This window comes from Esox lucius, chromosome 10, assembly GCF_011004845.1.
Source record: "Esox lucius isolate fEsoLuc1 chromosome 10, fEsoLuc1.pri, whole genome shotgun sequence".
NCBI classification, from domain to species: domain Eukaryota; kingdom Metazoa; phylum Chordata; class Actinopteri; order Esociformes; family Esocidae; genus Esox; species Esox lucius.
Genome location: NC_047578.1, coordinates 4,717,083 through 4,736,405, shown reverse-complemented (window position 1 = coordinate 4,736,405; position 19,323 = coordinate 4,717,083). Strand labels below are relative to the sequence as shown.

The following is a 19,323-nucleotide window of genomic DNA, read 5'->3' as shown; positions in this document are numbered from 1 at the left end:
TAAGACAATAACAGTACCAATGATATTACACTATGGTCCGGTTTCATAGATCGGATTAAGCATAGTCTAGGACAAAAAAATCAAGTTCAGTTCAAAACTCCATTGAGCTTGCTTTTTTTTTGTCGTAGACTAGGCTTAATCTGTGTCTGCGAAACCAGACCATGATGTCCAGTACATGTCCTTCAAATGATAGTTTCAAAACAGCTCAAAGGAGACATTAGAATATTTTTTTAGCTGCCAATTAAGTTGCCTGCCTCTCCCCTGTCCACATTCAAATTGCAGCTCAATGAGAGGGGGCAGCACTGAGTTGGCGGGAAACATCAAGCTGCACATGTCATGTGCAATGAGATCCCATCTTATCCCGACCTTCTTGGATTCAAACGGTCTATTCAGTCTTCACATGGCCTACTGGAGGAAAGACTAGTGTCACTATAGATGGCATTGACCGTATTTCATGAACGTTTTTGATCTGGACAAACGTCGAATGTTGACTTAAATTTGTACTGTTGGTCTACTGCCATCCCTCTGAAATAAAAGCTTATAGGGACATTCTATGCAATACATAGGAATTAATAATTATGTAGCAATACAAATTACCATCTGGAGTGATGATATAACTAACGCTCTCGTTATTCCGTGATCCAAACCTCAGAAAGTCGAATTCCCAGAAGCATTTAGTTCAGCTTTCACACCTTTAAGAGGGAGTATATTAATGTATTGTCCTCCTCATCGTTGTCCTCTTCATTGGACAACAACAAATCCTCCTAGATTGTGCAAAACAACAACAACAATAAATATATAGAATAACCTGATTTATTTAGTATCCATGGTAACTTTGATTCCTGTTTCTAAATATTGCCCAAGAGAACAACCCTTGTCGGAAATGTAGTTTCAGGTTTTGTGTTTTGTATAGGCAATAGTTAGGAAATATTATCTGACAACTCCAGCAATGTCTTTTTCATGAGAACCGTAGCAGCCCAATGAATGAGTTGGGCTGTCAGTCACAGGGTATTTGACCAGGTGTGATTTTTTTTCTTTTCGTTTCTTCCACCTCAGCTAACTTGGTGCTCTTAAATTACACGTTTCTTTTGTTATAGCCATTAGTGCATTGTATATACAGCTTCCACCATAGCTCTCACTTTACACAGGGTAACGTCTATTGTTTGAGCATTTTTCTTAAATTTTATTGTGAACTATAAAAAAAAATTGCAATATTTGTTGCGTGCGGTTGGTTCTGTCCAGGGTGTAGAGAAGGGCATATATATTGTTATTCATTACCAATTACTACGCTGTTTTCTCTGCATTTTATTTGGATATTTTGTTAGAATGCGGTGCAATTTGTTTTGTTGATATTCCTTATAGAAATAAATTTAATTATATTTTTCAAAATATATGGACATATCTTCTCAATATTTGAATTAACCATTAAGTTAGCCATTATCGACTTTATTGGACATTTTTTGTGTTTATGTTTCTGAATGTATGTCATTAGGGTTGAGGTTTTTAAACCACGTCTGTTCCCGTCTCCCTTGTATGGGTTACAGAAGGGATAACATGCATCCAGTTAATTACTTCACCCAAGATTTATTTTATTTTTTTCATTAAAACTTACGTATACCATATAACTTGAATGTTGATTTGTGAGCACTATCCTAATAAAAAGAACATTTCGACCAAAACAACAATAAATACTGCCAACGTTTGCGTGCCATATTTATCATCCCAAATGTCGTCACCCATATTTGTTACATCAAATGCAATGAAATCTCCTGCCTGAGACAACAAACATTGCCCAGTCGCACACTGGTGTCCCCCAGATCTATCTGCCTCGTCAATTACCAGCTAATGAACCCAATTGATTAGCCTCCCAGGATTTGTTACGCGGGTATTGTCTCTCGCACCGTGAGCCAGGTAGTACCAAGTATTAACTGTTTATACACTCCAGTGATTGTAATTTACATCACCGTGTAGAGTAGCCGGGGTTGTTGTAAAGAAAGCCTCGCGGACAGCCAGCTAACAGCCAGCGCCATGGATTTAGACACGTACGTAGATATTTAGATAAACGCTTGGCTCCTGCGGATATCCCGCCCCCGTCGCAGATCGTCACCTGCAGTGTTCAGACTTAAAATATGCGCAATAATTCTCCTTCAGTGGAAGTCCTCACCCTGGGATCTCCAAGCTGAATATGCAGCATATATTTTTTTGTTTTATAGTAGAAGATCAAAGCCCCATTTTTCATGGTCTGAACGGATTAGAAGGATGCTTTAAAGATGATCAGTTGCAGCGTTACGTTAGCCAACACTCCGGACAGGAAAACGTTTACACGGCGAGCCTACATGGGCTATAGATCTATTATTGCCACATGGTTTCTGTTTTATGTCACCCACCCACCCGTGTGAGTGTGTGTGTGTGTGTGTGTGTGTGTGTGTGTGTGTGTGTGTTAGGCTACACCCCTTCAATGTAATAACGTAATAATACAATGTTACAATGACTGCTATCCCAGCGCATATACAATTATTCGAATAACCGTATTAATAGTTGACTACAAATAATACACGCGAAAGGAATTCTCTGTGTACATAGTCCATAATGTGAAATTGTTACTGTATTGTTTTTTAATTTAGTCTGTTTTAACACTATTGATGAATTAACATATGATTGCAGGCCGTCCATGACTGGTACAGCGTTCCTGACGGTTCTGGGGCACCGATAACACCCGGACCTGTTAATCCAAAAAAGATGTCGTAAATTGGGCCTGCAGAAACATCACTGCCCTATTTACCAGAGTGCATCTTTTGACTGCATTATAAAAAAAATTCACTCTGACATATCGAGTTAATACGGACTAGGCCTATAGCTAGAAACAACAGTTTAGAGGTGGTTTTAATTCAGCTGAATGTGGATCTATTTATAGGCCTATATACAAATATGATTTACGTCTATGCCAACGACATATATTCTTTTAACCTGGACTATTTCCCAGTTTTTCTTTTTCAGTTGAACAACAGCACGCTATATTCAAGAATTTAAACAAATGACCGTTCGCAGTATATGAAGGATAAAAGACATTCGTACGAGCTGAAAATACAACAAAAACCATGGCTATGATTAACACACCGAGCGTACCGTTCCAATTATATTTCAGGAGGTTTGGAAATGAATAATTGCCTTTGAAGTACATTAGAAGGCTGTGTGATTTGCAAGTGTTGGCCAGAAGGCCTCATCCGGTGTGGTTGCAAACGAAAAAATTACAAAATGAAAAAAGGGCTCATGGCAAGAAAATTGTATCTTTGTTTGCCCCTCTTTGTTTACCACGAGGACTTTTTTTCCATTTTACTAATTCGTTTCAATGGCTTTCAAACTGGAAAATGGAAATGTTGCTCTTGCCCTCTATTTCGGCTGCGGCGTCCTGGCAACAGAGCAATTTTCTATCATCAGGGATAAACGGCATCGAACAGTACATTCTGATAAAAAAAAATACATGATTGCCGGCCTTCCTGTCTGTCATCTCTCGGCGAAATCCTCTCCTTCAAATCCGAGCTGTGTGCTGTCAGACCTAATAATGTCGCGTATTAAGTCGAGAAAGAAAAAAGCACAAAGAGGGAAGCCTACATTCAGTGTTCTTATTTGTCCCGGAGGATAAAAGGTGTTTGGCACAGCCACTGCGGCTTAATTTCGATTAATTGCGGCGTAGACGTCTTGTTGGAAATAAATCGTCCAATTTGTACATGTGCGATATGCCTAACTCATTAGGCCCGTGTCAAGGTAAAAAACATTACTAACATAATGCCATACTGTTTGAGAGGTTTTTTATTCGGCTAACTTTTAGGAAAATCACGATACGTCGACCTACATGATGGAAATGTATCTGACCGTTTACATTTATTACATTGAACCTGTTGGTTTATTTGGGTTAAGATCCCTATAGGTTTTTTATATTGTGTAGACATCCAAGCTATTGAAATCCACCAATATTAACCAACCAGGGAGGATGTCAATCTCTGGATACATTCATTTCATTAACATTCAAGTTTGCTCACTGGGCATCTTACAAATATTGTTTTAGTTGCATTTGCTAAAGCGCCTGTCACGTGCCAATAATTTTCTGACCCTTAAATAAAACTATGCATTCGGAATGTTTAGGGGAAATTATCAGAATAATTTCTTTATTGGGGCGTTCAGATATTAGTTGGTTAATTTCCAAACTCAGTATATTTTAGCTGCACGCTGCTGTAGTCAACGAACTAATAACTAATCAAAGTAAACATCGAACATTTCCAAAGGAGAGGAAAATAAACTGTCCAGCTTAATTAAAACAATTGATGTGTGTCTGAATCACCTTTTGGTGCGGTAGCTTCGACTGTGTTGAATTAAATCAATTTGGGGATGACTAATGGTGCAGCTCCTTGTTTATTTGCAATAATTGAGGAGAAAACGAGTTTTCTGCCGCACTTGTACCCAGTCAGTATCTTGTAGTAGCTTATAGGCCCTCGCCTATCCTGCTGTTATGCCAAAAGGATCATGTTTTGGATGAAATGTAGTGTATTCTGATGAGTAGGAACATCCAACGCCTTCGGTAGAAAGGAGTTAGATCAGTGTAGCCTATATTATTTTTGACATGTAAATAATCACTGTTGTTTTGTTTTGACCGAGATGTGTATGTTGATGTGTACATGATTTACGTTCCACGCCTTTACGCACAGTCGCTGTGCGTAAAAGGGCGTACAGTGTAGTTATTTTACGGTGTTAGAAGGGTTTGCTCTTCTGTGAGCAGTAAGGAACGCTGTCTGATGATGTTTGGCGGTCTGCGAATGTTCCCTTTCCGATTTGTATTACTGTGATCAATGTTAGACAGCTGCGAGTTATATCCGTCTCTCCCGCGATGGAAATCCATTGACGCCTGAAAGTCTGTGAAGAGGCAGTGGGTTTGAGTTCTAGAGAAAATAGACATTTTAACTTATTCTACTGGACTAGTCCCCACGTCCCAATCTCTCCTGAAAACAGAACTCTACAACCAAGGAGGTGGCTTTCCATGCAAGCCAGTCAGTAGCTGTTAGAGCGAGCCACCGCAAAATCCCAGCCACTTGGAAGAAATATGAATGTGTTTTGTGCAGTCCACATGTTAACCCTCAAATATAATTAACACGTCGCCATTTTAAACGCAGAGACGCAAAACGCAACAAATGTGACACATGGAGGTGTCGTGAGCACACGCAGGCACATAGCCTACGACGACACGCACGCACGTGCGTACAGACAACCACACGCGCGTACGCAAATTCAGTTAGCAAAAGACTTATAAGGCAATGGGTCATTTACGTCACTAATAATTATTAATAGTAATTATTATAAGTCTATATTATTGTTAGTAGTATAGTATTGTTATGCTCTACCCATGGGCATATGGTGGTTGGGGGTGCAGTAGCAATTCGTCGCCCACGTAGTTCCAGTTTAGGAATCCTATGCATATTCCCAATGGTTTGATGTTTGAGTGATTTTAGAGAGTCATCTATCACCGTTTGTAGGACAGCTTGAATTAAACACCACTTCTGTAAATCATCACAACCATTGATTTGACGTTGAAGGTCAATCACCTGTACTCAGGACAACGCTAGAATATTTTTTCATAGCTGCCATTTGTTCTTTTTTAACATTTCTCATTAACTTTTGGTCCCTTTCAGGCCTAATCTTCCCCGAATTAGGCCCAAAACGGACTAGTTAGACAAAGAGCATGTAGCCTTTAAATATATCTTAAAAAGAGAGCAATAGCGCTACGCTGTAGTACATTGATGCCTGTGTATGTTTGCTTTATAAAACTGCACATCAATGTAAGTAATTATAGGTATTACATGGTTACAATACGTTTACAGCAACACACATATATTTGTGCATTCCTTTCCTCCGTCACAATTTGTCCATAAGATATAATAAAAAAGATGTTATATTTTATTCAACCATATGTGTCTTTACTGGGTTACAGCTTCTTATCGCGCCTGCGGGACAGTAACTACTCAACCACAAAACACAGAAACCATGTTCGCAGGTCATAAAACTGTCACGTTGGTTAGGTGATGCTCCGCTTTTCCCAGAAGGTAACAAACTATGATGTCTCAACTAATCAAGTGCTGAGACTATGAAGCATGCAAGCGACAGCATGAAAAAGCCCCTCGACGTTTCAACGTCGTGCCATTCAAAGCCGATTAGAAAAGGTATAGATCTGGTTTCTCTCCCGCGTGTTGAGGTGGAACGCGGGATGGGCATTCTATGTCAGATCATTCAGGGATGACGGAGTATAGGCTATTAGATCTCACCGTTCTAAATCCATTATTTCTGAGAAACGCTCTGATTACCTCATGCAACTTATCAAAACAAATCTAAATCTGCATTCACCAACAAAAAATTCAATAAATAAAGGATGCCACATCCGTGTATCTTACCTACATTCCCGAGGGGACACAAGTATCCATTTGCTCCCTAACACATTTCGTTTCTATAGGATGGCCTTTGGTTTAAAATCCAATATTAAAAGGCATTTCATATTTCATATCTTCCAACTGTCTCTGTGCTCTCGCTTGGTCCACTGCTGGAAAATGATATTGCGGCTGGGTTGTGCACTTTTTAAATCCCACAAAGTAAATAACAAGCCTGGCAATAATAGCAAGGTACCAAGTTCTTGTTATAGAAAGGAAGAAAATTGAAACTAAACGCTGCATTTAGACAACCATTTTTGATAAGAGGATAATTGAGGCGACACTGGCGTATAATTAGGGGATAATTTATGCTATATCCACTTTTATTCCACCTTCCCAAAATAAATCCAGTCCATAATAATTTCACGCGAATTGTTCTTAATTTTATAGCTCCAATTTGAATAAAGTGTGGTGGTTAATCAAATACATTTTGGTTATAACTGATTGCGACCATAATTGCTCTTTCCAATTTTGAAATAAATAAAGGCCACTATAAAACACAATATGTTGAAGTAAAATTGCGAAAACGTTTTATTACATTTGCATTAGTAGTTTATTGCAGCAGAATTGGCCAAATAGCAAAAAGGAGCAATTTGCATATATTTCTGACTGTATGAAGCGACTTATTTCAGTAAGCAGGTTATAATTATCGAAAGATACTTTCAGTTTAACACGGCATCCATTATCATTCCTAACTACAAATTATAAACTATTTAATGTTGTTCATTCATAATAAGTAGAATATTTTTTTTACTTTAAAGAACCTAATAATTGTGAGTATATATACATTGTTTCCCTGTGCTTTCACGGTGTGATGATATGATGTGTTCAAAACTATATTCGTTCTATAGGGTAAATCAAACCGTCTGGGTATGTTGTGCGTAATTTGGGGTTGGGGATTAATCCTTATCCAAATTGGCTATTCCAAAGGGCTGACATCATTATACGAGATTCTTGCGTTTGACTATATTGTCCGTAGGAATTAGGAGGTTCTCCACTAGTTGTGGCTGCGGTAGAAACTGGTAAGGTGGGTTAACTTGCACTGAAGTCTCCGTGAAACACAGAACTGATGACGTTGGGTTGAATGACCAATCGGAAGGCGCTGCCCTTTGGAGACAAACCATTTTACTTGTAGTGTCTGCATCAAGTCTGGAGGCAAGGACTCAATTTTAACAGATTCCACCTTAAAATCTCTGCCTTAACGTATGCCCACCTTGTGCCATAACGAGTGAGAATATCAGAGGAGGGGGGGAAAAGTAACAGAGAAATTCGGGTGTTAATAGGACAATATCTCTTCGCGGAGGAGAAGGAGACAACAACACAGCGAGAGATCTCATTTGGACTTGAGAGAGGGGGTGAGTGCTCTCAAGGCAGAAAATTTGATGATGACCATGACTACGATGGCTGACGGTCTGGAGGCTCAGGACTCGTCCAAGTCTGCTTTCATGGAGTTTGGTCAGCAGTCGCACTCACAGCAGAGTTCTCCGTCGATGGCCGCCAGCCACTACCCTCTGCACTGTCTCCACTCCGGGTCGCACCCCGTTCACCATCAGCACGACAACTCCCCGTACTCCGGCACCAATTCCTACAACAGGTCCCTGCCGTACTCCTACGTGAGCCATCCCCACCACAGCCCGTACCTGCCTTCCTACCACAATAACGCCACTGGCGGGCAGACAAGGTTAGACGCCACAGGTAAGACGGCTTTTCATTCACGAGAGAAAATTTCCTACTGCCTTTTGCGTTTTTATCGTGACGATAACACCGCGAATGTAAATGATTCGTATAGACTTTCCAATAAACGTCCAGCAAATGCATGAAAACGGAAGATTACTTCGCAGCTGTATGTAAATTACAATTTAGCTTATCTGTTGACTCTCTTTTCTTGTTACATCGATATTTCCTTGTGTCCCTTTTGCCTAAGAACACTCCCACAAGATCACATTTTATAGTGATTCTTTGCACCCGGTATCCTCTCAAATTGTTTTTGGAATTATGCGGTCTCGCTTTGAAAGTTGTAATTAGCATTTAATTGACATGTCATTACGTGCAATATCCTAAATATGAAGGAGGATTCAAAGATTATAACAATCATGGGGGACCAGACAGAGTAAATGTGAATTTGTGAATGCTATTAGTCTTCTGGATTTAATTTAATTTAGTTTAACACATTTTCTTATTAGGAATTTAGACATGTAAATAATTTGTCATATGCTTTGGCTAATCTACCCAATAAAAACCTGATGAGCGATTTTTTTTAAAGAGTTGTGAAATATTTCTGATCATGTTGGTGGCCTAACGTTGCCCTTTTTTGTTGCAGAGCAGCAGAAAACTACGGTGATCGAAAACGGAGAAATTCGTTTCAATGGAAAAGGCAAGAAGATTCGCAAACCTCGGACGATTTATTCTAGTTTGCAGCTTCAAGCTTTAAATCATCGTTTCCAGCAAACACAATACCTCGCCTTGCCAGAACGTGCAGAGCTGGCTGCCTCGCTCGGTCTAACACAGACACAGGTAATTTCAAAACATAAATTATTACACATATTATCACGTATAGTGGTATCATAATTCTTATTATCCTTAATTAATATTAATTAATATTAAATACCCTATCCTGCTATTTTTTGTTGTTGTTGTTGACCTATTTAGTACTCCCTTTTAAAAGGCCTATAGGCCTGCGAAATGTATAATATCATAGGTGTCCCCTTGGATGCCTTTTTATAAAATATTTAATGTATGCCTATACTAATTATAGAGACATTATCTGTTACCCTTTGTCCTGCCTTATCCTTTGTCTTCTTGTCATCTCGTGCAGGTAAAGATATGGTTCCAGAATAAAAGGTCAAAGTTCAAGAAGCTGCTTAAGGCAGGTGGCAACCCGCACGAGAGCGATCCTACTATGCCTGGTTCCATCGCCGGCCTGTCTCCCCGTTCTCCTGCAATTCCTCCGATATGGGACGTGTCCGCGTCCAGCAAAGGAGTTAACATGCCGTCCAACAGCTACATGCCCGGGTATTCTCACTGGTACTCATCCCCGCATCAAGAGTCCATGCAGAGATAGACTGCGCAAAGAGCTGGATGATCCGAGGCCTGTCTGGAGACCTTCATAGTTTTACCTGCACAATTGATTTCCGTCTGCCGCGAGACAAAAGTGGTGTCCCATTCGAACTGAGAGATTACTTGGAGAGTCCGTTGCTTGTGAAGGATAATTTAGGACAATGCGAAACACGGTAAAGGAACTAACCGTAATTTACCAATGACTGTTCAGTGCATGGGATTGCCTTTGTTATGCTTTCATTCATGTCAACATCTGACTGTCAATATACCAAATATATCACTGACATTTAGCCCATCTCGTGGGCTCGGAATGGACTACACTTACGTGTTTTTTGCGGGTTAAGACATGATATATTGTTAAAATCTAAACTGCTCTTTTACTGGTTGTTTTTATCCAACATGCAAAACAAAGCAATCTGTCTGTAAATATATTATTCGATTTTAGTTGTACATAGGCCTACACTTTTTATGTTTTGTCTTTCATAAATGGAGTACTGTAAACCATGACTAGAAACTAAGTCTCGTGTTTTGTAGGCCTGTGGACATGATTGATATGTCAAATGAGCCATTCCTTGTCAAGTTGTCGTATGGACATAAAACCTAGGTCGCATTGGTTTTTTTCATTAAAATATTCCAGGCCATCCATTATTAAGCTACGTTTTCTCATCAAAAAATTGACATTTCAAATGCACCGCAAACGAACCACCTAGTATAAACTATTTTAAACAACACCAGAGGAAATTAACTTACCCGGCACCTTTCTACCAATATATCCTGCAAATGATGGTCGATCCTTGTCCAGTTAATCTTGTCATTTTCTGCCTCAATTATTAGAAGTATTGACAAAATGTTTTTATCCTCTATTCCCGTGCTAGACGCTAAATACCAAGCCACACGGGATCGATCTTGAACAAAGCCTGCAGCTGCAGTCTGGTTCAATGAAGGAGATATTTGGGACAATTTATGGGTTTTATCCAAGTGAGGCTTTTTTTCCATTCTCATAAATGCAGGCATAATTAGGGTAATTTTTGATGTAGCCCGCTGATTACAGCGTTTTTACCGTCAAAGATAATTACCTGTAATTTTCTACCACTTTTAATACTAAAAGGCATCTTTATTTGGATTTGAGCAGGCGCAAATGGAACAAAAGAGGGAAATTATTCGGTTATTCATATACAAATTTCTGAGAGCACTAGTGAACGATTGGGATATTATCTAAAATTGCAATGTTGGAAAAAGAAGAACGAGAAAGAGTCTGCAGCTGTCAAGTAGTGGATGCCCCACTGGCAGAATGGTTACCTGGCGACATGAGCCGGATTTCACCAGAACTTTTAACTTACCCACGACCACAGCTAGACCAATATCTGCACCTATAAACCCCTCGAGAACAAACGTGTGTGAATTTTACAAAAGAGTCTTTACACACCCAAATGAACGGCCTCAAATCACCAGCTTTAAAAAAAAAAATTAAAAGTGGATCACCATGAAACCCACATGACGCGTGCTTTTTGAAAATAGTTGCTGGGGTGGCAATCCCTATATTTGGTAAGTGTGCAGCAACGCCAGGAAAATGGCAAAACAATGCAACTGTTTAATATTATCACATTCGATTGTTAGGCTATTGATTTTACACTGACGAACATAGATGGATCATAGATAGCGATGAAGAAGAAGGGACAGACAGTGAGCGAACAGAAGAGAACAAATGAGAAAATGAGGACAAGAGCTCACGTGAGGCGGCGATGAATGGAATATTTACAGAGGGGGTGGGGGTGGGGTGGTGATTGAGGGAGGGCGATGTCAACACTCCAAGGTTTGTGTGGTTTTCTGGCCAACGTACATTAAAATTCAGTATGTTAGTCTGCTGTAGACTAGGAAACCAACAGAGGAGATATATATCCAAGGTATGGGTTTCAGTATGAACTGATTTACATCATTTTCGCTTAATGAGTGAGATCGGAAAAGTCGATGGTCCTCGATTTGGATATATAAAAATTCCATCGTACCGAAACGACTAAAATAAACATTTTATTTAGCCTATGCTATGGTTTCTTACCCATTATAGAAACCTGAAATATTTTTTATTATTTTAACTCGTAAGATATTAGTGTTAGTTATCATCTAAATAAATACACTTCCAACAGAAAACGTGTAAAGAGTGTCTCCTTAAACAATATCGATAATACCGACAGGCTATGCAAACTGCAACAGGTATTTAAAAATTATTAGAGGAACATATATAATAAAAAGTTGAAATAGCTCCACCAGAGATAAAAATACAACCTTACCTTCATGCGATTCTTTAGCGTACATACAATAGCGTTAGCAGTGGTCAAATGGCTTGAGCATCGGATGGGAACACTGTCCGCGACAGTACACGGTTCTACTGCTCGTGGTTGAGTAAGCAAATCCAGGTGTGAAAGTGTTTGCACACCCCGGTACCTCTTATATAGGCTATTGCATGCAAAATTAGCTGTTATTACTGTCACCGTTTAGTAATGGTGAGCTAGAAAAAAAGCCTTCTGCAATCAAGAAGCAAGCGCATCTTTGCAAATTATAGATAATTGTCAATGTCCAGATTATGATAATGGAGGCCTAATCCTGGAGTATAATTATTGTTGAGTGTTACAGTTGAAGCTGTCCAGTAAAGCAAACTGTCATTATTTAGACTTGATTTGCAGTGGGAACTCGCTGAGTGGAAAATGTTCAGTTGGAATTTAACGGGGCTCTCGATATAATGGCATGGTGTGTGCGAGTGTGTGTTTGCGTGTGTATGTGTGTGTTGGGGGACGGGGTGGGGTTGAGAGGGGATAAACAGTATTATGAAAATAAAACGTAGATTTATCGGGTACAGACATTGTAATTACATAACGGGACAGTGCACTGCAGAAATTAAGTTGATAGAAAAACTATGTCGTGTTTTGGATTAGCGTTCAGCAAACCATTTTATTTTTTTTGCACAGTGATTTTAGCTTAACATTCCCAAGTGCATTGCTTGGTTGCCGTCGGGCCCTTGGGAAAAGCAGAGAGAGAGAGAGAGAGAGAGAGAGAGAGAAAGAGAACAAGCATTCAGTTACACGCACACCATGTTAACACGGTGTAGAAGGTCAGTTGCATCCCAACATAATGAGGCTTAATGATGTGCGCGCGCATGCGCATACGGGTGTGTGTGATCGCGCGTGTAAGGTGATTGTTAATTGGTTCTTTATTTTTGAACACGTATAATGATAGCATGTTTTACGTAAAGCCTGGAACGAGAACCCGATTACAACAAGAACTCAATTACAACCTTGGGCTTTTATATTCGTTTGAGTGGAGTAGGTTAGGCTCAGTTTTTTTAGTGGTTTGCCGTGGCAACACTGGTAGCAGACCTACGGGTTGCTAATGATATGTTCAAATGTTTAAGATTTTACCCGGAAGGTCTGACAGAGGTGGGCTGTGGCCGGGAGTGGCAGAGCTCTGGAGCCGGTCTGCCCCCGCAGGAATGCGGATTGTTTCAGATCTTCATTCCGCCCCTTCGCCTCCTCTCTGCCATTCAAAGCAGCTAATTGTAGGGGACACAAAGAGAGCACGGCTGCAGACTGCCAGACCGACACCCGTATTCTTTGGGGGAGGTTGAAATCCAGATGGAACTCTAAAAAACCGAGAATGAAATGTGCCAACCGTAACACAATGTGGGGAAAAAGGCACACAACTACAACTACTACTACTACTTATAAAAAACTGTATGTATTCCGTAGACATAAATGTGAGATAAAAACGAACCTGCAATGAAATCGTATCAACAACCATATATGTATTTTCTCCTGTCTTGACAATCTAATTTACAATGTGATTTATTGTATTTTTTGGTTTGGTGAACCACGAACAACAAGAAAAAAAACTATATGTAATTTTTTGTTATGTCAGTTTAATAAAGTGTAACAATAGCATGTAATTTCTTGGATATTTGTCTTTAAGAAGAGAAATATGTACAACTATAATAACGCATTATCTGCAATAAATTCATCCAAATTGGATATCAAAACCAATAACCTATGATGTTCTCTTCGACATGGTGTCAGTTTAGTTTTAGATTCACTCTAAACAACTAATTGTACCGCCTGTCTTAGCGTATAACCAAAAAGTTTGCAGTCCTAAACATGTACCTATATGACAAAATAAATCCTACCTAACCTTTTGAGGTGCCAGCAGGCACTCCCCCTGAGAATTCCGTGATTGTGGAACAATAATAATATAGTCTGATGGAACGCATATATAAAACCAGTCATTCCATCCATCTCCTTGTTTGTATAGTTGAGCCCAAAAAAGTCAAGTTGTCTATAAGGAATCACGAATTTGAACCACTGACCAAATATGGCTTACAAAAGGTCAAATAATCGCGAGTTGAGCTGTATGATTTCAAAGTGTTTTACGGAGTAGACTAATTCTGTAACGTTATTTCCTTGATTTTCAGTACAAATAGCCTATCTAAAGCCATATGTTACATCAGTTATAGTGAGGGATGATTTGTGGGTATGCAAAAAAAAATGCATAAAAAATGCAAGTCATAATTCAGGATGGCGTCATTGAAAGTCTCTCGCCATTGTCCATTTAAAACGTTTAATTAGTCTTCCAAAATGCAATAAATTACATGCACACATTTACACATTATACACGTTCTTCTATGACTGTCATCAATAGGCCTACATTGCATATTCCTCTGAACATTTTAACACGAGTCCCATACAATGGAAATATTTGTTGAACTGGGTTTCAGTATAACGTCCCCGATCCAAGAACCAAAGAGTGTTGTATTGAGTTGGGGGTCTGGAGATGGGAATTCATAGCACCAGCCGTGGCGTACCAAGACGCGGAGTTTTCCAAAAAGGTGGAGGTCGCGGAGTTGATGTTCTGTGTCTGGTGGCCGTGAGGCCTCGAGGATCCCTGCGTGTCCCAGACAGCCGGAGACTGCGGAGAGTTGCAAGCCATCGGGTCACTGGAGCTTGGGCTGTGTTCGGGTGGAAGCTCACCGTTCTTCATGATTTTCTTCAGTTTTGACCTTTTGTTCTGGAACCAGATTTTGACCTATAGGGATGGATGGGTAACATGTCGAAGTATGTAAATGGAAATTCATAATATTTCTGAACACTTCCGAAATTCCATTATAAAACAACATAACATACATCCTAATCGAATTAAGAATGCTATACTATTTAATTAATGTGGTAATGTGTTTTCGTTCATTATGCAAGATAATTCAATTGCCAACGTGATGCAAATATAAATTACAACGGGTAAAGGTAGCCTAAATTACATTTAAAATTTTTAAATTTTAAAAGCAGAATAAAACACTAAACAGACAATGAAGTCGGAAAACACAGGTTCTTTACCTGCGTTTGCGTCAGTCCCAACGAAGCCGCGAGCTCTGCTCTCTCCGGCAGCGCCAGGTACTGTGTGTTCTGAAATCGCCGTTGTAGCGCGGCGAGCTGAAAACTGGAGTAGATTGTCCGTGGTTTTCTGACTTTCTTGGGCTTTCCATTTACCATCCTCACTTCAGGTTCAGCAATTTCTTTCTCTGAAATAAATAAATAAATACTTCACGCGGGCAAAAACGAACAACGTGCTTTATATATATTTCAGAAAGGTAAAATCAAGAGGACATCCAGTGGAGAAATGTCACAGGAGATGCATAGGCAGGTATTGAAGCACCTCATTGTCTTTAAAGAAAATAATTTAAACAAAGAATCTAACGAAAAAAGCCCAACCTTTTTACAGATGTAGGCCTACACTTGGCTTAAAACTTTCTGCCCTGTTAACAAATTGGATTTCAAGAATCTTTCCAGGACGTATAATACCTCAGAATAACATATACCAGCTTTAACATTTTTGAAAGCCCGAACAAAACCTAAACGTGTTTACATAACAATAATAAACAACAATAAAAACATTTAATTACCTTGCGGACTTAATGGTTGTGGTTGTACTCTGTTATAGTTCCCAGTATATTGATGGTAAGCAGACGCTGTGTATGAGCTGTAATCGGGGTACGTTTTTGCAGGGTAATTTCCCGCAGATCCGTTCACGCCGTGGTACTGGTACTGGTAGGCATTGAGCGGTTTCCCATACGAAGAGGAATTGGGCGAACAATAGCCATGGTGCCCAGCTCCAGCCGGGCTGTAGTAGCCAGAATCCGTGGCCGTAGATTCGGGTAGCGTAGGGGATTCCTGAGACGGGTGATGCATGGCGGAGGAAAGTTGAAAAGGATTCTGGAACTCAGCAGGTTTGATACTCGGAATCCTTCGGTCGAATACTCCAGTCATATTTCGAAAGCAGCGACGTTAAAAGGGCAGTCTGACTCCACTGAGACGTCTGAAGACTGACTGAAGACTACACTCGCATTGTGTGATGTGTGCTTACGCCGACGGGCTCTCTCCAACTGCTACCAGCCCCGCAGCAAAGACTTGGTTAAATCCTAAATTGCGCTCTTACGCACAGCAGGGAGGATCTGGTTCCATTGGCCAAGGAGCGCAGACAGTATACACCCCAACTCACTCGACCAGTTTGCCATAGGGGATATACGACTTGGGCTATACTTTGTTGTGTTTTTACTATCAATCACAGCGGGCAATTAAACTGGGTGTCATGTCATCGATTGACAATTTAGAAGAGCAAATTACTGTTTCCAAACGTTCGCGCTGACGTATTAGTCTATCATTAGCGTTCAGATCTTAAAAATGAAGACTGTTGCATTAACCTATACCGTTCAGGTTTCGTCAAGAAAAGAAACATAACAAAGACATTACTACAGTGTTTACCAATAAATGTGAGATGGCTCATGATTGGACCTAATACATTCAATAACTATATTTTTGTACATACGTTTATAAATGAAGTGTTAAATATTACATTTTAAAGAAACAAGTATTTTTATCCCATTCGTTAGCCTGTAGGTACTAGTCCAAAATAATATTTATTCGAAAGAGGCATTTGATCATTCTTGTGCACACCAATGTACCTTTATTTATTCATCACAGCAAGGTGTATTGCATGTTAGCAATTTTCGATCATTTTAAAATATGTACACAAATTGCTCATTCCACGGTAAAAATGTTTTGGAAATACATAATTAAAATTGATTTAACACCACTACGTTCACTAAAACTCCGAGTAGAATTTGTGGATTTCGTGCATGCCATTTGGAAACTCGCGTATTGTGGTTAAATGGCGCCTCTCAGTGTTCAATAAGAGAACTTATGGTAACTTTGTGCCAGAGTGAAATCAGCACCAGACACACACAAGACATTCCAAGACGAATCTTTGGGGACCGGGCATATTTGTTGTCAGATTCTCAAAAACACTAGTCTGTGCAGGCTTAGGCTACCGTATTCGCTTAAGTAGTCTAATGTCTAAGTATGTTCATCTTAATCCAATTCCAATTTACGCTCGCTAGAAAAATGGGAGTGAATACCTATGAAATGATTTGTCATTTCAATCTTTGTCAATTTGTAAGCATTTATAATTTTCATTTAACGTAAGTCAAACATGAATATGTTGTGCCATTTGCTGGCGGCTTTTCTTTATATCGCAATGACAGTTAGGGCCCATTGAGGCGTCAGCTACCACAGTTCAATGAGAACATGCTACATGGCTACAAAATGTGCTTAGTTCACGTTGTCTTTTGTGTAGTCTTTCTTCTATAAATCAATAAGATTCAGTGAGTGTAAAATTGAAGAAAAAAAACAAAACGTAAAAAATAAATAAAATAAATAAAATAAAAAAGTATTTAATACATGGGAGTTCTCCCCTCATTGGTGTCTGCCTGTATGGTCAAATAACTTGTCAACCTCATTCTCGATTTTTTTTTCCTAACAAGACTCAGGACTTAAAGGGATAGTTCATCCTAGATTCATATTTGGGTGAAATAAGTTATTCTTGAAGGACCATGGAGTCAGTTTTCACGACAAGCCATTATTCAACTTAGTCCCAGCCTGGAATTAACATTATTAGCATAGTCCAAATTCATTAATTGAAACTTTGTGTCCCGAGCCACGAAAGCTGCATTGCAAGTGAAAATCTAGTTCAAAACACAACTAAGAGTAGAACCTTATAGAACCAGTTGAAGTTGTATTCCCCGAAATAATGTTTCCATTGTCGATATACACATCACATTTTTAACTGAACTAATACTTCCTATGTTTATTGTCAGTTTTGTTCACAATGGTATCAATTTGCGTTTTTTCAAGTTTCAACATAACTTTATTGACAACCAGGAACAACCACATGTTGCTACCGATTACATCATCGCGGAATAACAGATCCTTTGGGTTGTGGCTAAAGAAAATGGTTTGCATAGCACAAGTTTTAAATCACCAAATGCTGCCAGCAGTTTAGTCAGTATGCAGCAAAAAAAAAAACTGATTATTGAATCTAGTTTGAAGTGTTTTTTGAGTAAGTTTCTGCTTGCAATGCAGCTTTTGTTGCTCGGGCAACACAGTTTTAATTAATTAATTTGGACAATGCTAATAATGTTAATTCCAGGCTGATATAATCTCAAGGTAAGCGCTATTTCACTCAAATATAAATCTAGGTCAAACTATCACTTTAATGCTAATTTTTTCTGTAGGTCTGTCAAATGAGTGTCTGTCAAATGACTAAACCTTTTAAAATTATCCTTTCAGAGACCATTTTAAAACCTGTATGGTTTTCATTTTGTTCGTCAGCGAAGCCATTGTTAATTTTCTTTTATTTAAGAAACTTGGTTGGTTATTAGGGGACATTATAGAAAATGTAAACTACTCTGGGATTTTGTTTCCTATGAGTTAAAAAAGTTTTCTTTGTTTTAAACATAACATTTTTGATAATTCTACAGATATTTGTCTCATTATTACGATTTCCAAAATGTTTTTATTTCATTCAGGACATACTAAGTTTACTTTTAATAAGGAATTGGACTCAATCATCAACCCATCCACCTGGGATTATAAAACATTGTATTTCAATGCTTCGCCATTTTATGTCTCCCATAGGCTTAAATTGATGATATTGACAATATATGGGTAACAAACAATAACATTAATACACTTTTAAGTAGAAATAACTTTTTCCAGTGCTAAATTGCTAATCACTGATGCTTTGTAAAACCCAAGGAGGCAACCCTTGTGGTTATCCCTCAGAAGTGACCAAAACATTAAGATTAACACACATTTACTAGTAGAAATCCGAATTCATGCTCTCTTAAATGTCCACTAAATCAGCTTGTTTGCTCCATAAAGCAGTGTCTCCCAACCTTTTTCAGTTACTGTACCCCCAAAATGTTTTTGCACTGCTTTCAGTACCCCTGAAGTACCCCCTCATGTTAATTTCACTAGTAAGTCTATGGTGTCATGAGTGTTTTCAAGTACCCCCTGTGGAGAGGCCAAGAACCCCCAGGGGTCCTAGTACCCCTGGTTGGGAACCACTGCCATAAAGGATGCTACCACTTGTTTTACTAAATGTTCAGTAGCCTGAACAATGGCAAAATATCTGCATTTTTAATTCTTTTTTAAGACTAATAACAAGATTTCTGCTCATATAGAATATAAAGTAGACAGCCACATAGATCTCTATCCATCGAGCATTGTCAGGCAGGAAACTATTGCTTCCTCAGAAACTTCATATTTTAACGACAGTATCCGTTCATAAAAAGTGTATGTGTTATACTTAAAGATTGCTAGCCACAGATCTCAGTAGTTCTTATGATGCTTAGCTATGACTTATTCTTATGATGCTTAGCTTTTTTTTTTTTACAAAAAGCTAGGCACAAATCTTTATTAGA

At 39.0% G+C, this 19,323-nt stretch overlaps 2 protein-coding genes across 2 annotated transcripts; one reads left to right on the top strand and one right to left on the bottom strand.

Moving 5' to 3' along the window:
- The first annotated feature begins 7,481 nt into the window (after positions 1–7,481).
- Positions 7,482–10,181, top strand: dlx6a (distal-less homeobox 6a). The gene is made up of 3 exons (XM_010903991.3): positions 7,482–8,165; positions 8,791–8,984; positions 9,286–10,181. Exons 1-3 carry the CDS (start codon positions 7,853–7,855, stop codon positions 9,529–9,531), a joined length of 753 nt encoding a protein of 250 aa, XP_010902293.1. The 5' UTR covers positions 7,482–7,852; the 3' UTR covers positions 9,532–10,181.
- Positions 10,182–13,452: 3,271 nt separating this feature from the next.
- dlx5a (distal-less homeobox 5a) lies at positions 13,453–16,098 on the bottom strand. The gene is made up of 3 exons (XM_010903992.4): positions 15,466–16,098; positions 14,900–15,084; positions 13,453–14,594 (listed from the first exon to the last, which is right to left on the bottom strand). Exons 1-3 carry the CDS (start codon positions 15,827–15,829, stop codon positions 14,283–14,285), a joined length of 861 nt encoding a protein of 286 aa, XP_010902294.1. The 5' UTR covers positions 15,830–16,098; the 3' UTR covers positions 13,453–14,282.
- Between the last annotated feature and the right edge of the window lie 3,225 nt (positions 16,099–19,323).